This window comes from Girardinichthys multiradiatus, chromosome 8 (assembly GCF_021462225.1).
Source record: "Girardinichthys multiradiatus isolate DD_20200921_A chromosome 8, DD_fGirMul_XY1, whole genome shotgun sequence".
Taxonomy (NCBI): Eukaryota; Metazoa; Chordata; class Actinopteri; order Cyprinodontiformes; family Goodeidae; genus Girardinichthys; species Girardinichthys multiradiatus.
The window spans coordinates 18,446,286-18,470,567 of NC_061801.1; the positions used below are offsets into that span (position 1 = coordinate 18,446,286).

Sequence of the window (24,282 nt, forward strand, 5' to 3'; positions counted from 1 at the left end):
GTACCTCTGCAATGAAAACAGACAAACATTACTTCACCTTGCTTACATACAATGCCCCCACCCAAAAAACAAAAACAAAAGACCTGACAGGAGTTGAACAGCCCTTTACAGTGCTTTGTGAAAGTATTCATACTCAAATTTTTATTCACATTTTACCACATCACAGCCTCAAAAGTCCAAATTTGTGATGGACATTGCATCCACTGATACACAGCTGATGCAGATACGGCCTGTGTGTTTTACCGATATCTCTGTGAGTTGTTCCTTCTCAGTGACGGGGCGTCTTGTTCTGCAAGCGCCAGCTGGGAGCCGTACCTTGTCACCTCACCAGGTTTCTTAGCTGCAAGAGATGTGGGAATATTAGCTGCACAAGCGAGCACAAAGCACCACATTTAGTTTTATCAATCCAACACGCCCCTCCTAACACTCATAGGTGATGTGATTAAACTTGCATGAACATGTCTGAGCAGAGCAGTAGTTACAGAACACTTAAGTCAGGCAAAGCGAGGAGCATGAATAACATCTGCTGACTTGCACTAAAAGTGGGTATAAAGGGACATTGCATTACATGACTATATTTTTCAGTTGAATGAATTTCAAACAGGCTTTAGTTTAGGAACACTACAGTGTGTCCTAAAGTCATTCCCAAATATATACGATACTTTCCAGCAAATTGTTTCCTTAGTCTTTTCAGCTGTTAGTTCAGCAACTCAAGACATGTTTAAAAAAACAGAGGTTCAGTAAAATGTGATGCATAATGCTAAATTCATTTTAAAATGTTTTTGTGCTTATTTATTTGTTTGCTGCAAATGAAACGGGCAAGAAAAGAAGGATGTGTTTAAGGTATGGAATGGAAATGTGGGTCAAATAACTGGCAAATGATTTAAAAAAACTATACCCAAAGATTCTAGTTATTCAATTATATTAAAGGTTAATTTTCTGTAAAAAGGTCTCAACTATAACAGCACTAAACCCTCAAACACACTTTATATTGGGCACCGCTCAAAACAAAGGACATGAGGTAATTTAACATCTCCTTACCAACATTTAAAGATAAAGTGTGTCAAAACTAGTAAAATTTAAACAAAGAACTTTTCTATTCTGGCATTTAGATAAACAGAAATATGTCCGGGCGCGGCGCTGATGGTGTACGGGTTAAGCGCGCAACCATATACGGAGGCTACAGTCCCCAAAGCGGCCGTCCCGGGTTCAAATCCCGGACCCGGCGACATTTGCCGAATGTCTCCCCCTCTCTCTACCCCTCTTTCCTGTCTGCATACTGTCAAAAAATAAAGGCCACTAGAGCCGAAAAAATATCTTTAAAAAGAAAAAAAAAAATAAATATGTCCAAACCGACCTTCAGAGACAAAAAAAAAAAAAATGGTGTGCTTCTTATACAGTGCATGTAAACACCTGGTTTGAACTGTAAATAAGATTGTGTAAACTCAATTCAATTTTATTCAAATTCAAAAATACTTTATTCATCCCAAAAGGAAAATCAAATAAATGACACTGTATAAAAATATTAAAGGTTTAAGGGTATTGGTTACCTTGCCTGTAGTCTGGATCTGAAGAGGCCACTGATGGGCTTTCACTAGATGAGCTGTAATCACTGTGGTACCTTTGGTGGGTGTGGACAGGATCTGAAAGCATAACAGTTTTCTCATTAGAATCAATAAACCAACCATGACCTGTGGATCATGCATTACATGAAAAATAACACAACGATCATGCACCGAATACTACGTAATGATTACAGTGAGGTGTTTGGTATATTTTTTATGTTAGGGTGAAGCCGATTGCCTTCCATTGTCACATCACACGGAAACACAATAACAAAAACCTCATTGCCTTTTATAATGGGAATTTGACAGCACACAAATTGATGAGCGTCTCATGCTTTTCTTCACAAAAACCTTTCGGAAACACGTTCAGACTTTCCATACCATTGAACAAGACAGTACAATGAGGAACAAAGATGGGTATTAGTCATGCTGTTGGTAAACACTACTAATAATAAGGCATCTGCAAGTCTACAGTAAGGTGGATTCACCCCAAGTCAGTAGGCGTGTCTCTCTTCATGTTTTTAGCTTTTCTCTTGCTTGACAGGTAGAACCACAGCAAGCAGAGACCAGCTCAACACATTTTTTTTCCTACAAAGTATTGCCTCATGAACTCAGAGATAAACTTAACTAAGCAGCAAGGTGAAAACATACACAATAAACTTTCAACCCTCACCCAAGGGTCATGTGTTTTTCTGCTAAGTTCACAGAACCTGAAAGTCCTGCTCCTCGGTGCCTGCTGCATAGCCGAAATGAACCACATTCTTCAGTCACAGCTCAAAAATCTTAGTTCAGTTTCACAATACAGCAGCACTCTCTTCATGATGATGATGGTCTTCTTCGAAAAAACTAAGGAATTTAAGGCCTGCAGCAGCAGCTAAAGCGATACTAGGAGGCAGAAGGACTGGTCAGACAGTCGCCTAAAATAGTTTTCCCATCCTCTAATGGGGTGAGTCACGAGTTCCTATTACACAATCTCACAGTTAAAAAGGTTGGTTCAGAGACTAGTTCATCTATGCACTTTTCCCATGCAGTTAAAAAATGTTCTCAAAAACTGACAGACTCATGCAGTCACCCATACATGCAGTCACTTGCCCAGACAACCGGATATGGCAGATCTTTAAAAACCTAATGGGTGAAAAAAATATATAAGTCAGAGAAAGAATTAAACCCATTTGGCTCCAAAAAAAGGATTTTAAAAACAAATGTACAACAAAAAAGCATCCAATCCAACTAAAAAAAAACAAAAATTTTTATGGAAGTGGAGATGATTTGAGGCAAACAGTTGATAGATTGCATATGAAGCAGGTAACCAAGCTTCGTCATTAGTTCCCCGTTTCATCTTCACTACAGGGATTTGGACTGTTTGGAGTAGCTGGTGCTCCTCAGAATATCCATTTAAATGAAAAAGAGAATATATAACAACCCAAGTAACCGATATCAAGGTGTTTTGAATCTGAAATAATTTGCAGTTTAAAAACTGTTAAAATTCTGTCATAATGCTCGTCATGGTTAAAACTCTTTTAATGGGATGCCAGAGAGAAGCCTGGGGTTATGACGGTTTTTTAACCACTGTACAGAGAAAACAGTGATGCTGCACTGCCCCCCCTCCTCATAATCGTGGAAGCTTAGTGGTTATCCTTACAAAGAAACATTTTCATTTAGAAGTCTCCTTTTATTGTTTTCCATACTAGACCTGACCTTAGCTCAAAGCCCCCTAACCTGCTGCCAAGAACCAGAAAGGTCCAATAATCTTAGGAATTCCCTCATCCGCTATGCATGACTCCAATTACAGCTTCAGGGTCTGCGAGGAAGAGCTGCTTCTCATTGAAGACGAAAGCATTTTTGGGCAAAGGGGGAAGGGGTTGGAGTTGTCTAGCAGCTGAATGACAAAGAGGTAGCCAGGTAGAGATGCCAATGGACACAGAGACAAAAGGACAGCATGACAGTTTGCAAAAAAAAGGAGGAAAGGAAGCAACATGAAACTTTGAGACCATGCCTGAGCCATCACTGTGCCAGTTAACATCCACAAATTGTTCATGTTTTAAATATACACATCTAATCAATTTACTTTTCCATATTACTACAAAAACATCTATATAACTCAAACTTCAATTTTCTGAAAACAAACCGTTGAAATAATAAACAATTTCTACTTTCCTTTGAGGAAAATAAAAAAAGTAAGCAGTGCATCAACCTCTATATTAAAACAGACTTACAACCGAGCAAACAACAAAAAAACAATAAAATCTTTGTCAGATCTCAAAGATAAGCGTTTAAAGATGGAACCCTGCCAACAGTTCAATGGTCAATGGAGATGAAGGACAGCCAATATATCACCCTGAACAGGATTAGGGTTGTAAAGAAAATGGATGGACACTGTCCAGGGCTGGAAACTACTGCTGCAGAGAAATCATCATTAAGCATAACATCTGCCTAGCAGAAACAGTCCTGGTTTTTTTTTGCCTTTTAATTTTCTCATGCCAAAATGTCGTCCTCCATTTTTCTGATTTTTTAAAGTATAAGCAGAAAGGTTTTCTATGAATTTATAGCATATACAAGAGGCCTGTCTTCAAAAATATAACCTGCACAAACCAAAAACTGTAAGGAATGGATGGATGTAGGAACCTATTTTTAGGAAACTCCTGGATTTATTATGCACAGTGGGATGAGAAACAAAGACAGGAAATAAAAGTATTTTACCTCCCACTTTTTCATCATCTTCTACAGTATTACAACATATTCTTTTTAGCGGCTGTCATACTCCGTTTCCAAGAAATACCTCATTTTGATAGATGATAAATAATAGATGTTTAACAAGCACTGTAAAACATTTACGCTTATGACGTAAAACATAACTCTGCATAATTATTTGAAAAAAAACAACAAGTATTTATATTGAAAAGCTGGACAAACATAGTAACTATACAGTTTTATTTGTTATCTTGTTGAGCATAGAATGACTCCTGTCCTTATTACATTATATCATATTAATACACACAATTACCCAGAAGACAAGTAAGAAGAGGAGGAAAGAAAAGCTCATTTTTGAGAAAATAATACAGTATTGCTAGTATAAAAATAGCTACCAAAAAAGGATGCTACAAGCAGATTGTAGGAGTGGTGGGAGTCTGGAAAAAACAACAAGGCAAGGAAAGGGAAGTATAGATATAAGACAGTGGTTATTGTATGAAGCCAACCATACTTGTTTAAACCTTTATGCTTCTCCACGATCACCAGATGCCTTTCAAACCCACACAGGCACATGTGAGTCAGTGTATGAAGGAAGCCTCCCTATGGAACTTTTACTAAGAATCCAATAAGCCTTTGAGAAAAACATAAACTCCAGGGGCTGAATACTAAGGAATTACACCAACATTGTGTTGTGTTGTTCTTAAGCATGTGACTGTACAAACTGTTTTTCCCCCCAGTAAGTAACAAAAATGTGTCAAAGTAGTAGCTGTGTATGCAACATGTGTGACAATAAGGTACAGGCTAGAATTATGCAGTCCTTTAATTAGAATCGGTCATTTGGCCAACCTTCGTGCCACTGACTCATTCTGTCTAAACACAGCTGAGGAGCCAACACAACCATTCAAGCGAATGCCCAGCTCTGAACCCGCACAGCAGTTAAACTCATATATACAGCTGGTAATGAATCCAAGTGCCTGGCTGCTCACATCATCCCAATGTGGTCACCATTTTTCCTCCATCTATCAACTATAGCCAGCTTTAATTACCCAATTCACTACGCTTTCTAGTTTGCCGTTTTTCCTTTACTTGATAATAACCGACATCTTCTTGAAACAATGTACTGACTTACAACAGTTCATAATTCAGGGCTACACCACTGTTGTAGCTTGAAATGCTGAGGACCACGCTCAATGTTCAAACAATGTTCTGCTAAACATTTATTACAAAATAATAGTATGAGCTAGACGTGACGTTTCACAAGAAATCCCCATATTGTGCAATACTAATGACAAAGTATTTGTTATGGAGTGATGTGATGCTGTGCAGGTATTTAGAAGGAAGGAGGTGAAAGACTGGTTGTGTGTCATTTATGTGTTTTCCGTTAGCCGTCTGAAACTATTTTGTTTCAACGCGTAACTGATGACAATAGCCAGAAAAAGCTAACAATCGTTTGTCACCTAAAAGGAGATTATGAGACAGGCTGCTGCTTCTTTTTTAGGCTACATCTGTCAAATGATTTTTGTATTAGACTATGATTTTCCATTTCCTCCACATCATGTTTACATATTGTTGAAATTGCATCATAATGCTAGTCAGCTGCTGCTAAAATTAGCCACAGACATTCCCGAAGCTGTTGGTGTCTGAGATTGATGGTGTGCGACACAGGTCAACCACCTGTGGTTCTGGGGCCACAACAGTTTTACCCATCAAATGTTATGAGATCAATCATTACTTTAACAAGAACAGAAAACAGCAAAACCTCCAATAAAAGTATGCTGCTACAAAAAGTGAGGGAAAAATGTAATATCTGGAAATCAGAACTATCCTGTCCATATTTTATTACTTATGCTTTTCATATATTTTGAACAGTTTTTTTAACAGCCTCCATTTACCAGCTGTGAAGAGATAAGGTAAAAGTTGAGAGTGTCTTGGTTTTAAGATGACACATTTAAAAAGGTCTCAGACACAAAGCTTCAGGTTGGCTGAGATTCCATCATCATATTGTAGCTTTATAAAATGCCCATTTAGCAAAAGAGCAATTGTTTTTAATCACAAAGAGCCATAGAACACCTTTTAAACAGTCTTATTAGTAATGTTCAATGAAACAGAATGTGTAAAATCTTTATGTAGTAGCATTTATTATTAAGGGCAAACTTTGAAAAACTAGTATAATGCTATACATGTAGCCCTCTTTCTGCTTTCTTTAAAAACCCTCTTAACTTCAACAAGTTATCAAAATACTCCTCTCTCTTACTGAACTCGAGGATCTGGATTGAATCAAACAGCGTTACAGCTGAAGATTCACAGCTGTACAAATGCATTTTAGCTACAACAACATTACTCACCATTGACTGCTTGTTGAAGTGCCTCGAGTTTCCGTTGTCTTTCCTTGATCCTGTCATATGCACCAGGGAACCCAGAGCCAACAGACAGGGCCGAGAAGTGATGAGACCTCCGGTTCTTCAGCCCACCAAACTCCGAGTACCGATAACCCACCTCCTTGGACACAGACAAAGGTGATTTCTGCCTGCCCACCGAATGTGTACTTAAGACACTGCTGCCTCTCCGAGCATCTTCCAAAGCTCCAAAACGAAGAGCTTCCGGGTCAATGTAAGCCAAGTCCACAGACGAAGCCCAGGTCTTCCTGGGCTGGCTCGGCCCTCTGTCTGTAACATGGTAGGGTAAAGACCTGCGGTCCAGCTCCACGGGCCGGCCCTTCATCTGGGGGTGAAGGGGGTGCAGATAGGGATAAGAAAGCTGGTGCTGGAGTGAGGGAGGCTTGGGGTAGAGTTCTGTGGGAGAGTCAGAATTCTGGGGAACTGCACCCTCGTCCCCTCTCAACAAGTCCTGTATCGGCAATGAGCCCATAGAACGACTGAGTCCCCGGTTAAGAGCCGTTTGATCCTGAGTTCTGGCCTTGTAGCGCTCCAAAACTCTGGGGGCGGCACTCCTCCCTGGTGAAGGACATGTCATTAATATAAGAGCATACAGATATACTTTCATGAGTCAAATTCTTAAAATAACTCATTCTTTAACTTGAGTGTCGACAACAACCAACAGACATATATAAACAGAAAACTCACGTATTCACAGTGAGTTTTCACCTATGCTATTATTTACTTTAGGATAATTTTTTTTTTAAAGATTAGCAGTCCCCAATTTTTAAGCTTGATATTCCGTATGTCATATTTAATATGAAGCAAAAACAAGGTTAATAAATGTGAAAATCAGAGCACGCCTTGTAAAATTGCTCCGGGTATTGATTTGATATCTTGTAAAGCATCTTTTGCTGCCACAGGTTTTATGGCTGTCAACTAAGGCATCACTTTCATATTGATTTTAGACCTGCAGCGCCTTCCAAAGTATTTATACCCCTTGAAAACCACAAACTTCCAAATTGGCCACAGATTTTCTATTGGCTTTAGGTCTGGACGTTGACCAGGCCATTCTAACACATGAATATGCTATGATCTAAACCATTCCTGCGCTAGCTGTATGTTTAAGATCGTCGTCCTGCTGTAAAGGTTAACCTCCACCCCAGTCTCAAGTCTTTATTAACCTCCAAGTTTTCTTTTACCATTGCTGGGTACTAATTTCCATCCATCTTTCCATTAACTCCGACCAGCTTGCCTGTTCCTGTTGAAGAAAAGCATCATAACATGATGATGCTATCGCCCTGTTTCACTGTGGGGATGATGTGTTCAGGGTGTTGCTCAGCATCTTCTTCCATTTATTCGCTCTGCCCATAACATGACTGAAAGCAGGACTTTTAATGGCTTCATTCAACAAATTCTTTCTTCTCTTTCATGAAGGTCAGATATGTGGCGTCCAATAATAATAACTGGCCTGTTGATAGACTGAGCTGTGGATCTCTGCAGCTCTTTGTACTTTTGTACTTTTAATGTCAGCTCTGCTTTTATGAAGATGTTTTATTCCGTCTGTTCTTACCTTTGGTTTTATTTGTTGGTACGGGTCACTTTCCCTCAAAAATAAGAAATGCCTGCAAAGTATTGTCAAAGTTTGCAGTAAAAATGCTGGCACATCTCTTAATTATTTGAGTGACCTTTATAATTCCAGGTCCTTAAAGAAAACTAGGATAACTTTGGCTGATCCTAACCATCCTCTTTGGGCAGAATTATCTCTCTTACCATGAGGATGGAGATACAACAAGCCATATTGTAGGACAAACAGCCTAAAATAAATCGTTTATCCCCACTGCTATTAGCCTGGTCAATTGCAGGTCCACACTGTAAGGACATTTTTTTGTATGGCTGTTTTAATGTTACACTGTTGTCTGCACTACAAATTGCCTCTTGGGGTAATAATATGGTTTACTTGACACAACTTCATTTCTGACCTGTCTTCCTGGGTCTTAATGATGCTGTTCACTTATGTTCTCAAACAAACCCCTGATGCCTTCACAGTACAGCTGTATTTATATTGAGACTATTTGAGGGCAATTGGTTGCACTGGATTTTATTTCAGGGTATCAGAGCAAAGGTGGCTGAATACAATTATTCGTCACATGTTCACAAAATAACTTGCAAATAATTTATTTTCTCTTCACAATGTTGTGCTACTTTTCGTCAGTCTAGAACATAAAATCCCAACAAAATACATTGACGTGTGGACATGAGGAAAAGTTCAAGGCGTATAAATACTTTTGTAAACCACAGAGGTTTAAGAAACGGAGGCATACAGTATCCATCTGGGCCAAAGACAAAATATCAGAAACCTGAGCAGCAGCTACAACTTGAAACCATTGGGAGACAGGTGGGAGGGAGCTGCTCCACGAGAAGAAAGATGCTAAGGAAAGGAGTAATCCTCTTTTGCATGTGCTTTGCCTTGGGCTGTCTGGTGTTTAACCAGACAAACAAAGCACCAATACAAACAGCAAACCAGCAACTTCCCTGGTGACTCAAAAATATGTATCTAATCAATATCATGCAGTGCTTACATAATCTGGATGACAGCCATTGCCTATGCTCTGGCTGTCCTCTCCATGGCCTGGAGAAGTGCTGGAAAGCTCAAAAACCACAGAGGAGGTTCGGTCATATTTTCCTGAATTTAATTTGAATTTGAGGTTTTAGTGTGTTGTTCTTTATAGGTCATTTTCTATACCAAAGCTCAGACCTTAGATCATAAGTGATGAAGGCTGATCTATACGTTGCATTCATTTGCTTTGCTGCTCTAGACCTGTTCAGCTAAACTGAACTCAACACTGTTGAATGAACATATACTCCCATTCAGAACTCACTGTAAAGAAAACAGATCATTTTTGTATGAAGACATCTATCAACTGGAACTTTAAATGTTCCTTTGTACTCCCTTTCTACTCCATTAAAGCATCTTCAGCATGATTTTATTACAGGTAAAAGAGGCTCCAGTACTGAACCTTGTGGAACCCCAGTAGAGAGAAACTTACAAAAAACATCCCTGCCACAATACCTCCAAATAGTGAGGTACGGCTCAAATTTAAAGTGTGCCACATGTAATACCCATTTGACTGTATAAATGGCAAGTTATCATGGCTAACAATTCAATTCAATACAATTCAAAGATACTTTATTGATCCCCGAGGGGAAATTAGAACAATGCCAAAAATAACAATAGGCTCAAGCAGAAAAGAGCTCAATATGACACCATATGGCAATGCAACATTGCTCAGATAACTTAAACAGCACATAAGGCTTTAGTTGTTTTGTGTTCTTAGTGTACATATAAGCTTATCTTACCGGATGGTAAGCCTTTGCCTCTCAGCCTCTCTCGAATCTCCTTACTCCGCTCTGGAAGAGATTCTCTATCTGTCAGCAGACCATCCAGCTGAAAAAAGGAGAGATGAAGTAAGGAACAATGATAGGATAAAAGTTGGTAAAACTGACAGAAAAAAAAGAAACCCTGTCATGAATGAGCCCCATTCTGCTGCACCCTAAATACAAAGCTTCCTTATAATATGAATGCTGTACTTTTATAATTGCAGTGTATACCTGAGAGAGACTGCCAAGCACCAACCGGACCAGTTTTCGAATGTAGGAGAAAGGAGGGTCACAGGTGGAGTTTCTGATGTGCTTGCTACAGATGTCCAGCACCGTACGCAGCGACATTCGACTCAATGTAACATCATCACACATGTTGAGCAGTAGGCTGTTTAGGTGTTCCCCCAGCTTCATGGGCTGCACAGGAAACCAAATGACAAATGACAATCATTAGTGAGGGCTTCATGTGGAATCATGGAACCATGATAAATGACAAATCAAAATGGTAAAATTCCCTTCTCTGGTGTCTTTACTATTAGTGTTAAAGGAACTGGATATATGGGGGCATTCCAACAACATAGCTGGTATTTCGTTCTCATTAAAGCCATTTGGATCGGATTATATTAAGAAACTGAAGGGTTACAAAAGTCGACCATTAAATTTGTTCCATGACAAGTATTGCAGTTGCAATGAGGTCATCTACAGCAACAATTTCAGTGCTAGTCATGATGACCATAAGCAGTATTTCCTCATAAGTGTGGACAACACCTGACTGTCATGAAGATGCGGGAAAACCTGACCATCCTCATTCTTCAAATACCTTCCAGAGTTAATTTCCAGGTGGCACTTTTCCTCATCAAGTTGTGACTCTAAGATAGAGATCATGTTAGATCAGGAGGGATGTTAACACAAATTTGGACATGCGCTATTACGAAGCACCTCGCTGTATTTGTGATAGTGTAATCAGCCAAGCTGAGTTTATAGTATTACAAAAATATTTTTGTTGAGGACAAACTGCAGATATTACATTTGAAGGTCTTTGGAAAATATTAAACAGGTTTTTCTTTATGTCATTAATAATGTTTACCTGACTTTGGGGAATCTCATAGTCTGCTCCCCAAAATAATGTCATTCCCAGGGAATACATGTGCATCTGTGGAAGATAAAAACAGCCATTAACAAATCATATGTCTTGGTGCCAGAAAAAGACAAAACACCCAACTGAAAATGCAAAAAAAGATACAGGTTGTGAAGACAAAGTGTAATTTAGGTTAATGTAGGGGGAAAAAAAACGTAAATCCATAAAAGAAAAGGCAAGCTGAATATTTTTTCCACACTGAAAATAGATGAGGTCTTTCACCTTAAATCCCCAAATCTATTTCAATTTTCCTGTTATTACTCTCCACACATTGCTTTGGAGAGAAATTACTTCCCCTGAATGTTAGGCTTGGTAGAGTAAAGAATAATTCAGGCAATGCCAAAGAATGCAAAATAGCCTCCGAGGTCCTTTAAGAGCAGACATCAGAGTGCAAATTTAAGACACACCAACACTTTCAGAAAATCTGGAAGACTAGACAGTGAGGAATAAACGTAAGCACAGAACACCAGGTTGAAAACAGTAAAGGAAAGCTTGGGCTCTTGCAGCTGACGTGTATTTACACTCAGGTCTTATAATGAAGGAAACGAATTATACCTTTCTGCACTGAAATAACTCCGCTGGAGAGTCGGATCCAGGCTTGGAAAACTGACTCAGCACAAAGCCATTTGAGGTTTGTGGGGCTGAGCCAGAAGCGGGTTTTCAGTCATGCAAGCTTTCTGTTATTCTACCAGAGTAGCAGATTTAAAATGGGAGCGCTGTGGCCATTCTTTCAACAGCAGGAGAAGACATGGTTCCTCAGAACTTCGGACATAAGATTCTGCCAACGTGTCAGTTTGGTAATTTAACTCAGGACAGGTTCAACCAAACTACACTGTCTATCATTTATACAAACATACCACTAAAACAGTTGGACATCTAATTTTAGTCATTAACAACCTTTGTTTCTGTTGATAAACCCTAAAGTTAATTTACTCTTTGAATCTGCACACGGAAACTACATCTATTTACCAACTTCAGGGCCAAAGAAATAACAAGTTGTTTATAAAGAGCTACTGCAAGTTTTCTTGAGTTAAAAATAAGAGGTTTAAGTCCCTTTTAAGACCAATATTCCCATTGAAGGGTTACGTGAACTAGAAAAAATAGCTTGTGGGAATTCAAATGATTTGCTTTATAAATGACATATAACTTAATTTAAATACACTACAGTAAGCCTCATAACAGCTACAGGTTTCCGCCAACTATTGAAATCCCCATTTTCAAGACAGACCTTATTACTAATACCTTTTCTATGAGCTGGAAGTGAATAGCATAACAAGAATGTCTTTATTGTAATTGTCTAAAAATAAATTTTAATTCCGGAGAAGCTGGCTTACTGCTTTAAAAAAAAGTTCACGCAAGAAGCAACAAATGAGCAAGCGTATAAAATGAAGACAAACTAGATGTAATTTAAGACCTGGCATGGGGAATCAGGATCAATAAAAAGACTTCTGTAGACCAAAAGTTTAGATTTTTATGACTTTAAGAGTTGTCAGAGTCCTTGTTTTATATCCTACAACTGTACAAGACTCCTCTGATTTAAAGATGCACAAGAAATCACCCCAGTGACTGGAGTCGGCCCACTGTCACCTTGATGTTCCCTGACTTCAGCCAGTCAGACAAACAAAATAGACAGACTTCTGAGCATCACCAATATGCTAAATATTGATATGCTACGGAGGACAAACAGTATAAAATGTCAAGAACAATGTCTTTGTTGTTAGATCCAGTTTTACATTGACTCTGATCTCACTCATGGCAGGAAAGCATAAGAGTAGCATTTAAATTATATCAACTATAAGTCTTAAAAGATAAATAGGAAAAAAGGTTAAAGCTTTACAAAAAAGACAATATATATCCCCCAGAAAGCTCTAATCAGTGCATCTCTATGCTGGCTGATTTGTGAGAATGCTCCAACGAACTTGGGTAGACATGCATCGAGATAAAGACATAGCAAAGAATATTAATGTTTCCATCACAGCGTTCATGACCTAAGCAGTATATACCTTTTCAGCGTCAGAAACTGAATTCAAGGAGATGCCTTCCAAGACCTCTGGAGCTGTGAAAGCCCTCAGGTCCTGCTGGGTGACATACTCGTCTGTAAACGAAATGTTGCCAGAGGGCAGGAGCAGGAGGGACCAGGGTGAGATGATGAAGCCCATGGCTGCAGGGTCTGGGGATGGAATCAGACAATCCAAAACATGAACATGGATATAAGAAAATTTGGCTTTCGTTAGATTAACTTTTAGACAAACAAGCACAGCAACCTCCGACTATAAAGTACAATGTTTAAAGCTCAACTCTAGTATCGAATTCTGTCCAGCTATTTAAAGCCCAAATGGCTCACAATTAGACATATCTAAACACAGTTGCTGTTCCTCGCAAAGGGCTCAGGCGTTTCTAGATATCTAAGCTGACTGAAGTAAACAAAAACACATGTTGCTTCCAAAACTCTTGAAGCAAAATGGAATGGCTACACAGCATAATTCTCTTTTCCTACAAAGCCACAGGCAGTGCTATGGTTAGAGACGGTTTTAAAAATATACAAAGGAATGTTTGAGCAGTGCTGCAAAATTCTTTTCTTCGACTCATATTCTGGTCTGAGAGGAGCAGAGCGTGGAAAAGGGGAGCTCGATTTGAAGAACTGGAGAAAAAAAAAAATCTGCTTTCACAAGTTGGAATTCACTAAGTAAATATCAGCTTCCTGTTTGAAATCCATCTGATCATTTAAAGATCTAACTAAAAAGTAGACGGGGTAAGTATCAAATAAAAAGCTTTTCTGAAAAGGTAATCATGATATTTGTCCTAGAACAATGTGTTGCTGCTGTTTGAGGAGCAACTGATCGATTCCTGGCTGGAAATTGTTCTGAACCGTTGTGCTCTATAAAAGTGGAGGTTCACACGTTTGGAAAGTGATTAAGGACCTTGGCAAACTTTTAATGCCCTGCATAAGTATTAATACCCCCCCAGTTTTTACACATTACAACTATAAACTTCAGTGCATTTAATTTGGATTTTATGTGCTAGGCCAACATAAAGTAGTGCACAATTGTAAAGTGGAAGAACTAAAATTACGCCTCTTGGCCTGCATGCAAAACACTGCGTGTGACGGAAAGTAACACTCCACAACCTCTGGCCTGAACACTATCCCCACAGTGAACATGGTGGGATGAGCATCATGCTGTGGGGAATCCTTTTCTTAAGCATGGACAGGGACGCTGGTCAGAGTTGATGGTACTAAATACATGGAAGTCCTAAAACGCTAAATATACGGTCACAGCAACAATGGAATAGATTAGATAAAGTCCTTTTCATGTGCTGGGATGGCCCAGTCAAAGTCTAGACGTCAGTTCAACTGAGAATCTGTAGAAAAACCTGACAATTTTGGTTGCAATGCCACAAAATGTTAAAAAATGAAAAAGGTTACTGATAATCTGGGTACTTTTAAATACTATGTGCCATTACATATGATCTCCATCTAATCTGGCTGTTCTTGAGCTGTTTTGCATAGAAGTCCAGTCTATAGATGTGCACAGCTGGTAAAGACATACCCTGAAAGTCTTTCAGCTATGATTGCAGTAAAAGCTACGGGGGCTGAAGTACATGCCACACTTCAGATTTTTACTTATGAATACATTTTGAAAACTATGTATCATTTTTCTTCCACTTCACAGCGATGAGCTACTTTGTGTTGGTCTTGCACATAAATTCCCCATCAAATACACAAAGTTTGTTGTTTGAACAAGACAAAATGTCACAAGGTTCAAAAAGGGTAAATGGTTTTGTGAGCTACTATATGAACACTCTCACATACTCGAAAGAACATGGCAACGTAATGGCAAAATCCTTTCAATAAATCAGAAAAACGCAACAGGTGTTTAAACAAATCCTTTTTACGTAAAAACAGCAACCGCTGCAGTTTACACATGAAAAGACTACTGGTTCTGTACATGAATACTTTAACAATCTCCTAATCTTAATGCTCACTTTCTCTGCATTCAATATGAAAACAAAATAGAAGGAGGCTTAATTCAGATAAAGTGAATAAATTACATGTTTTTCTTTGTACTTGTTTCTTTCCGACTCAGCACAGCAGTTAAAACTTTTACTGTACAAGCAAAGCTGACAAAATGCTTGGATTTTAAAGCTTGAATATCTGTCAATATTAAAACATTCTTGTTGCAAACACACTTTTACATAGCTCAGTAACTATAATTGCTGGGTTCAACATCTGCTATTCACATTTTAGCCTCCCTCAGCAGTCTGAAGCTCCACACACCAGCGGCCACAAGTTGCACTCTACAGCTACGCTCTTTAAAAGGGATAAAACGGTACTTTAAATGCAGCAAAAAGCTAAGTTAAGTGAGACAAAATCATGAGAGAATCCCTTCAAGCATCCAGCGTTGCTTTTGTTTTATATAAGAAGCCTTCACTATTCAAGATCATTTCTCCAAACTCCTTTAATCATAAATGTGACCTTGGCAGCAGAGGAATATTTAGAAGCATTCACTGATATGAGGGCTTTGCTAAAATATGATAGGATTTTCAGCACAGCCTCCAGTAAGCAAAACCAGAAAGTGAAGTCAAGCTGGTTTTACCCAGAAACAGAAATGGTCAGATCCAAGTTACTGTTTCATGGAAGTTTACAATGGTCAGCTGTTTAGATAAGACTTTTAAGCTTGTGTTATCAGGTGTACTGGAATTATGAGTGAATCCAGGAACCTCCAAAAGTGTTTTTAAAGCGACATACAGGACACCGATTTCTGCAGACTCACATCCTCTTTAGTGTCTCTAAAGTTAAACTACCCTCAGTCACCCATCGCTTGAGTTTTCTCAAAAAATAAAGTGTCTCTGGAAGCTGAAAACCTTATCTGCCTGTGCTGCCAAGGATAACTAGACACACCCACAGACATAAGCCACTCAAAAATGATCAAAATGTCCAAAGCTATCACACAGGCTACAGTACTTGCAAAGATGAGCAATTGAAACCATCAGAATAAGAAAAACAAGATACATATAACTTAAAATGTTTAGCATTTTCTGGCTTATGGTTCAGTTTTCCTATGAAGAAAGAACTGCAGGCAGATCAAATAACTACTCCAGTAGCAGTATAAAACTGTCAGAGTTTTGTGTGAAATACAAACCATCAAGTCGGTAATTATGCATGAAAAAGAAAAGTTAAGCCTTTTTCTAAGTTTTCATTCCATACCTTTGTTGAAAAGTTCTTGAAGGCTCTCCGCGCTCTGACTGAGCAGTGCCCACACCTCCTCCTCCTGGAGCGGCCCCCCTCGGACTTCCAGGGCTTCTGCCAGAGACACATGCATCTTCCCTGCAAGGGTAGAGAAAGACAAGCACGAGTTATCATCTTCGCAAATAAAAACACAAACATTCATCCGACTTACATAGATTTTTTTTTTTCTTCATTTTATGGATTATTCTAATTATGCTGCAGCTCTCCTGCAAGTTTAATGATGTTTTGTATACTTGATAACAAACGGTACCAAAAAGAAAAGGCCACCTTGACTTTTGCCTGTGAAAAAACCCCCACTCAGTTCTGAGAAGGAAACCTCGAGCAGATCAGAGCAGCTCAGAAAATGCAGAGGCAGCACCTCAGAGTCACAGTTCTGCTGATGTCAGCAACTATACAGCGTCTTGAAAATGTCTGAAATCCTTTTGGAAGTTTTCTTGTTTTATTGCCTTACAAACATAAATTTAAATACATCTTCAAGGGTTTGTTTTTTTTTTTTTTTAGCAAATGATTAACAACACATTTCTTCAACTTTAATGTGCAAACCTTGTTGGTAAAGAAATTAATTATCAGACACATTGATGTGGAAGGTTAACATTATTACACATATCATTAGCCTCATAGTATAATTGCCCAAATATGACTTAGGCAATTATACTATGAGGCTAACGATATATTCTCCTTTAATTCTGTTACATTTTACAATCTAGAAGTTTATTTATTTGTGCTTCTGGAGTGCTACAGGTGAGATAAAGATCAGCTTCGAGCTAAAATAAAAACTGATCGAGGAAGATATATTGCTGCCTTTATACCAAGATCTTAATGCTGTTTTTTCTTATCACATGTGAAGTATGTAAATTTCTGTTTTTTGAGTACATGTTGTAAAACCTGAAACTGGGTCATCAGCACTAAAACAGTCCATAGTTTACTGACAGTCATAAAACACAACATTTCACTGTCACATTAGGAAACTCAACATGCCTTTAATTTATTTGTATGGAAATTAACCCCATGCCCCCAGTTAAAACAGGATGTGTGTGCTTCGTTCCATCCACTGGCTGAGTCATTCCCACAGGGATGTGAATGAGATAAAAGACACATGCAAAGTTGTCCCTGATCTGTCACAGTTTCTGCCTGAACTCCAGCCACTTCTCTGCAGTAGTGACAATAGTTTCTAATCTTCCCAATTCATCAATGGCATGATACCAATGTAAGCAAGACAGGAAGCTCCAGTTTTACAGACTACATCAGACTGTGCAGAAACTATTTGCACCATGGTAAAGTTGCACTTCAGAAGAAACAAAAACAGATTTTATTAAAAAATGTGGGTTATACAAGAATAAAAATCCCAAACTTTAAATCGATGTTGTGAACATTGATTTCCTGTTGGATTAAAACGTCAAATTTAAGCTTATTACCAGTTGTTAATGTGGATCACATATCAAAATAGGTGCTGCGCACATTACAGGCTCAATCACTGGAATCAGTAGGAAAGTAAACATTTTAGGACTTTACAGCAGATCTGTGTTCTCTGAAAACAGACTTCCCTCCATCCAACTCACCTCCTTAACACCATTAAAAACACAGAAAATGATACCCAATTTCAAGTGAATATCAGTCCTGAGTGACTCTGACCAGTAATTGGTGGGCTAAAAATGGAAAAAATATATATAATTTACCCATGAAGGTAAAGTTATATCTGATATCCAAAAATTCATTAAATCCACCAAAATCTTTTGAATTTGTCATTAATCAACTAAAACACATCCAAACAAAACCAAGGGTAGCTTCTTAACCAGAGGTGTGCAAAGTGCCCCAGGGGCCATTTCTGGCCCTCATGTGACCCTCGACCATGATCCAAGTATATCACAAATTTGGTTTGCCAAGTTGGTTGATGCAGACACATGTAAAAAAAACAAAAATTAGCGTATGACTTTCACTGATGTGAGGCCTTTCAAAAAAAGATACTGACCAATTAAGATCATCTTAAAATGGAAAATGTAAGGTGCAAAACAAAGTATTCATCCATTGTCAAAACCGTTTTTTGCTTTTAATTTCTTGGACAGTAAAAAAAAAAAGACTGCATACATCCAGTGACCTTTACTCAAAAGCAACCTTGGGCACAACCGTTTATTAAACTTGGCTAAATAAAGCAAGAGTAAGCTATATCCAGTTCAAATTGGTTAAAATACACACACACACACAAAGCTAGACAGATAATCAACCTGAGACATTTAGGGCACTGAATGCTACTTTTGTTATTTTATTTTAAACCAGGTAAACCTGTAAGAACTTTTTTATAGTTCGGATCTACAACAATTTACAGATCCCTTTTCTACAGAAATCAGATTACTTTGTGTGTTTCAATAAGCTGTATTCTGTATTAGCAGTTCAACAAAAAAAAAATTTAAAAAAGGAAAATTCAGGACACCCTGGTCTAAACCAATCCCTTGCACTTTGCATGGATATTTGTTTTGCAAAACCCAACTTTAAGTTGCTCTTTATCATGTCTTTATTTTATAAAAACAACTGTTTTCTAGCATTATGGTTATAAGAATAAATCATCTTTAAGCACCTCAGACTACCAATAGAAACCTCATTTTAAAACAGTCATGTAATGGTGAATTAAGGAGAGATGTGTATAAAGGATTTTAGTCTAACATACATAGTGACAAAGTTAGGAGCCTGCAAAGTTCAAGGGATAAGTAATCCAGGAGTTATGTGAACCTGCACTGAATTTGGTGAACACAGCTGCTGAGATATTTTGGTGAACAGATAATAAAATAACAAAAAAAAAAAAAACAATCAGACCCACTTCTGTTTTCACAATCTCTAGGGACCTTGAATATCTGCAAACATGTCATGGAAATCCACAAAATGCTTCGGTCTGGGACAAATAATCTCTGCTTTAACCTGAAAAGCTATCCTAAAGGGAACACTTCTGTTGCATCTGACATTACAGGCTGAATCTGTGCATATCATTAAGCCATAAACCCTTGCAGTAAACTGGGCCAGCAGACTCATTAGTGCCATTTCTTTCCTGAAACCAATATGTGAAACAATGTCCCTTCTATGAATTGGGAGTTTTCAGAACAAAATTAATGAGTAAGCCTGTCACAAGTATAATGTGTATGCAGGAATGCAGGTTAACCATTCTAGTCAATGGGAGGCGTGAAGTTTGGGGACAAGTGAGATACCAACCATCTTGTTCATTACCCATGAGAAAGGAGAGAGCGGGTGCTGTGAGGGCTGATTGTTTTGTGACCCTTGTTATTTCAACAGAGACCTACAGTGGAATGTTTTTTATCTGCGCTGAGACCGATGCACAGGCCAACCACTCTCTCATTGGACCGTGGTTCTGCTTATTACTGAGGGTGTTCAGCAATCCAAAAGCAGAAAGCCCTCACCACTTTAGAGCCTCTTACACTCTTCAATTTTCCAACTATCTGGATTTTTACTCCCAGGTATCCCTGCATATAACAGCATTGCTTCAAAAGCAAATGAGGATTAGACTGCTGTTGTTGGTAAGAGTTGCACAGTCTTGGCTTCAAGTATTTGAAAGAAATAACACTGGCAACGTGACAGAGACCTTTACTCTGCACTTGTGAAGGTTTTCCCCTCCACCGACTTTCCTGTGTTTGACACAGTAAAAACCCATTGGATTGATTCGAAACGAAGTTCCCCGAATATTGTCCATCCAACTTCATCGCACTACATATTTCAATTATTCAGTTTTTCCTTCAAAGATGACTTGAGACACTTGAGATTCAACGTTTAGTTTTGAGCAGCACGATTCAGCATACGAGAAGGAATTTGATAATATCCTCCAAAAATCCAAACTGTAACTGGCAGACACATCTGGAGGCAAAAAGAAGCAGCAGCAAGATGTATCAACAGAGGTAAAACAATCAAAATAAATCCTCCACAAGTTATTCTTGCCAGGTAAATTCTGAAACAGGTTCAAAATGAAGTTCTATTCCTAGAATTAGAAAGGCTTATCATGGCCTTGATAAGGTTATCTTTTCAGCCAACATCTCTGGAGATGCATGGCAGCAATATTTCAAATTCATAGCAAATCAAATGCAAGTTGTACATTACTGAACTACTAAAAATACACAGGACTAATACATCAACCCTGCAGCCTTACAACACTCAGGCAAAGCCTCATCTAGAATATTTGTTGACAAATATTGTAAATTCATGTTTTGTGTATATGCATTGCAGTTTTTTGTCTGGTATATAATTCAGAGAAAGCCACTTTGGGCAAATTGAAGAGGGCATCATAATGTTCAAAGGAGGCCTCTTCATCTTATTCAAAACATTAGGAAAGAAATGTCAACACCATAACAGAGCAGAAAGATATGCAAACACAATTAGATACTAAAACTAAGTGGCATCAAAGTTAAATCTTATCATTTATCATATTAAATATAAAATCTGTATTTTCTTTACTTGATGTACATGATGAGAATGTTCAGTCACAGAGTAGTAGATGCTATCCTCATAACTCTGGTAAAGACACCACAAAACAACAAATGTCAAAGCACAGGGATCTTATAGGATCTGTCTAGTAAGGCTCCATCTTTCTACATGTCATGATGCTATCAATGAAAAACTGACTTCAAACAAACACACACAGAAAATGCAACTCTGAAATACCAACATTTATGCAATTAAATGTTCTGAGAACAAACCTATCTGCATTTAATTTCCCTTTGGGATGAATAAAGTATTTTTGAATTGAATTATAATACGCTGGGGAAAAAAAGAGTTAAGTGTGGGTAACTTGTGTAATCGCCACCAACATCATTATTGCAAGGTTCAAAAACAACAACATCATAATATCAACATACCGTTTCCTAATATTGGCCCTACTTGGCTTTTATGAGTTGTACAGAATGACAGCTAGAAAAATAAAATCTAAAATTACCCATGCAATTTAATTACATTTGTATTATTTTCTGTACATAATACATTGCACCCATTCACTTCACTTTGGTTCTAAACGGTGTTTGGGCCAGTTGATTCACATAAAAAATATAAAACTTTGAGGGACCTCCTGCGGGTGGAAATCTGATGACCATTTCCTTACAGTAGGAGTCTTTTTTAGAAATGATAATTGTTTTCCCCCAAAAAATGGAACAAAAATGGCCATCCACCTAACATGGTGCAGCTCTGCATTTGCATAGAAATATCAATAGTAAGAAAGGCTGTGAATTTTGTTACCATTTTCTTTATAGCCTCTTTTTCGCAAACTGCTGCAACTCGGGTGTCATGTTTGAAGGCAAAACCTTTAGATTTTTCAACAAGTAGCTGACCAAATGAATACAGTCGTTCAATGATTATAATCCCTTGCTGATGGAGCCAAGCAAAAACAAATGAGATGCAATGCGTTATTGTCTTGGTATCTCAAATATGGTTTCTACCATATCTGCATTAGTGTGTGATAATAGTGGTAAAATAGTTGCATTTTTTTATTTATATAAACTCTTTCCCTGATGTGGTATCATAAAGCAAAAGATTGCAAAGATTGAAAACAAAAGTTGTGAAATGTGGTTTATCAAGCTGTGGGCACTTAAAGGTAGTATCTGATATGGGAAAGTGTCCAGAAGATGCTGGTGCTCCAATAGAGTGAGTCAGAAGCACTAGCACCCTGTGCAAATGCTTTAACCCTTTAGAGCGTAACCTCCCCCGTTAAATGAAGGTGTCCAAAACTTTTTGGGTTCTGGCCCCGAACGACTTCTGTAACTTACAAGGACTGCTGCTAGCAGTGGAAATGGTTCGTGACCCTGAGTATCAGTTGAGAACATATGAGCATTATTATAGGTCAATTAAACTTAGTTGATGTGTTTGTAGACCAAAATGGTGGGACTTTTTAAACTTGATGCATGTAATTGACCAAAATAGAATTTTAAACATCATACTTGTTTCATCACTGATCAGAGATGAAGCCAATTAAGGGAAACCTTGCTTAAAGCCAAGAACAATTTGCCTCTACATACAGCAAGCTGTTCCTTGTACGACTACATTACAAAACTATAATTGAAGTTTCCAAGCCAGGTTTTAAATGAGTTTCTTGTGAAGAAAGGAACGGCAGTGACTCATCAGGGAAAACCCAGTGGTTAGTTCACATTCTTTGTGATCTAAATGCCATCTACAGCATTACTGGATGTACTTTTCCAGATCACACAGAACACTGGCCAATACAGCGTAGAACCTGGCACCTTCTAGTTAGACACCATTTTCAACCTCACTAACCAATGAGCTTCACTCAATGTTTTTGTTTTTTAGTAATGTCTGTCTTGAAGTACCATGGCTATTTCTTGGTTATCAGCCCAGCTCTGGACCAACAGCCCTCATTTCTCATTTTGGTCTGGACCTCATCTGCTCCATTTCTGTTAATCACAGGGTTGCTATGAGAATTGTGACATGGAGAGCTTTTTTTTTTTTGTGGGCAAAACTTCAGCTTGCCCACAAACTACCCTTTAACTATTTGACTCATTTTTTTCCCTATCAATGATGCTCATATCACCTTCACAATGACAGCTTTAGATGGGAATGTTAACCCAGCCTCATAGGCCATTTCTTTAGCTTAGCTTCTCCCTGACCATTCACTTTGAGTTAACTTTACTATGATTCGATGTTAATGAAGGGGGAGGGGGTTTAAGCTGCCTTCTCACATGCCAACCCATAAAACTTTTAGTCAATACTGATTATATGGCGTTATAGTCTTTGTTAACAGAGTGAATGCATGCTAAAACATTAAATGTGTGGTCTGTGTTGTCAACATTAGCCAAACTACACAAGTGATGGATGTTTGAAACGGTTACATGGCATAGTATCTGTTATGTTTGTGGGGGTGTCCCCTCCCTCCCAATTAAAATGCTGTTACTTTACTGATGTGGTCCGGCCAGAAAATATAAGCCTAATAAAACCTTTCATTTAATGAAAAACTTTAAAGTAAATCAATAATCCAATGGTTACTACCAAGCTATCTGTCTAAACTTAAGTCTTCCTCCAACTGACTCAATCCCACAGGTTTCACAGCTGGGCTAAAGTTAGGCAAAACACACGTTAATATAAATCCAGAGAGCATTATATACATTTAAAAGAAGCTTACCAGCAGAGAAGAGTTACACAATTAATTCAGAGGTAAATGTTCGTACTCCGACGAAGCTAAGAGTGCGCACACAAACGGCACCAGACGCCATCCCATCCACAAAGCAACATCTTGGATTGTAGTTAACTACACGGCGAGGCAGACACGCAACAGGTTTACGCACATGCAACTCATTCCGCTTTATTAGACCTCTACGTGGAATGAACTGCTAGCAAAGTTTAAAAAAATAGTACATCAAAATGTATTTTTTTGTTTGGGAGTCCCGTTTATTCGCTTCAGCACAGTTGCGAGCTCTCCGCCAGCGAAAGAAAGTGACCATTTCTGTGGAGCAGCGGAATAAGCCCTCCCTCTGCCAGCTAGCGTGGGCTGGCTGGGAGTAACCGGACACCTAAGCGCGGCCGCTGATTGGCTCCTTCCTGGGGGACTGTCATTTTGAACGCTACCATGGCAACACACAACCGGGAGGGAAATGTAGAGCAGAACCTGGTTTATTACATTTTCTGTGGGCTACAAATCTCGTCCCTTTAATCTTCAAAAACTCAACATAACATTGTACAAAATATTAAAACCCAGACAATGACAAAAGAATCAGCAACAGATGAGAAATCGTATTTTTTGCTGTTCTTGTTTTTTACATACGCTACATTTCAATGTTTTATTATTATTATTATTATTATTATTTGTAGTGCTTTATATCTATTAATTAACATGGACTGGTTACCAGTATTACAAGGTACAGGTCCAAGTAGGTCCAAGATTCTATCGGG

At 38.4% G+C, this 24,282-nt stretch overlaps 1 protein-coding gene across 3 annotated transcripts in view; it reads right to left on the reverse strand.

Moving 5' to 3' along the window:
- The window catches only part of ptpn13 (protein tyrosine phosphatase non-receptor type 13), a 52,107-nt gene extending 28,281 nt beyond the window's left edge, over positions 1-23,826 (reverse strand). For all 3 annotated transcript variants that reach the window (XM_047372682.1, XM_047372681.1, XM_047372680.1), the window contains exons 1-9: positions 23,516-23,826; positions 16,357-16,476; positions 13,154-13,320; positions 11,100-11,165; positions 10,244-10,429; positions 9,992-10,079; positions 6,602-7,210; positions 1,551-1,643; positions 244-340 (exon numbers count right to left, since the gene is read on the reverse strand). In XM_047372682.1, coding sequence (XP_047228638.1) covers positions 244-340; positions 1,551-1,643; positions 6,602-7,210; positions 9,992-10,079; positions 10,244-10,429; positions 11,100-11,165; positions 13,154-13,320; positions 16,357-16,471 — 1,421 coding nt within the window. In that variant the 5' untranslated portion in view covers positions 16,472-16,476; positions 23,516-23,826. The remainder of the gene's footprint in view (positions 1-243; positions 341-1,550; positions 1,644-6,601; positions 7,211-9,991; positions 10,080-10,243; positions 10,430-11,099; positions 11,166-13,153; positions 13,321-16,356; positions 16,477-23,515) is intronic.
- Between the last annotated feature and the right edge of the window lie 456 nt (positions 23,827-24,282).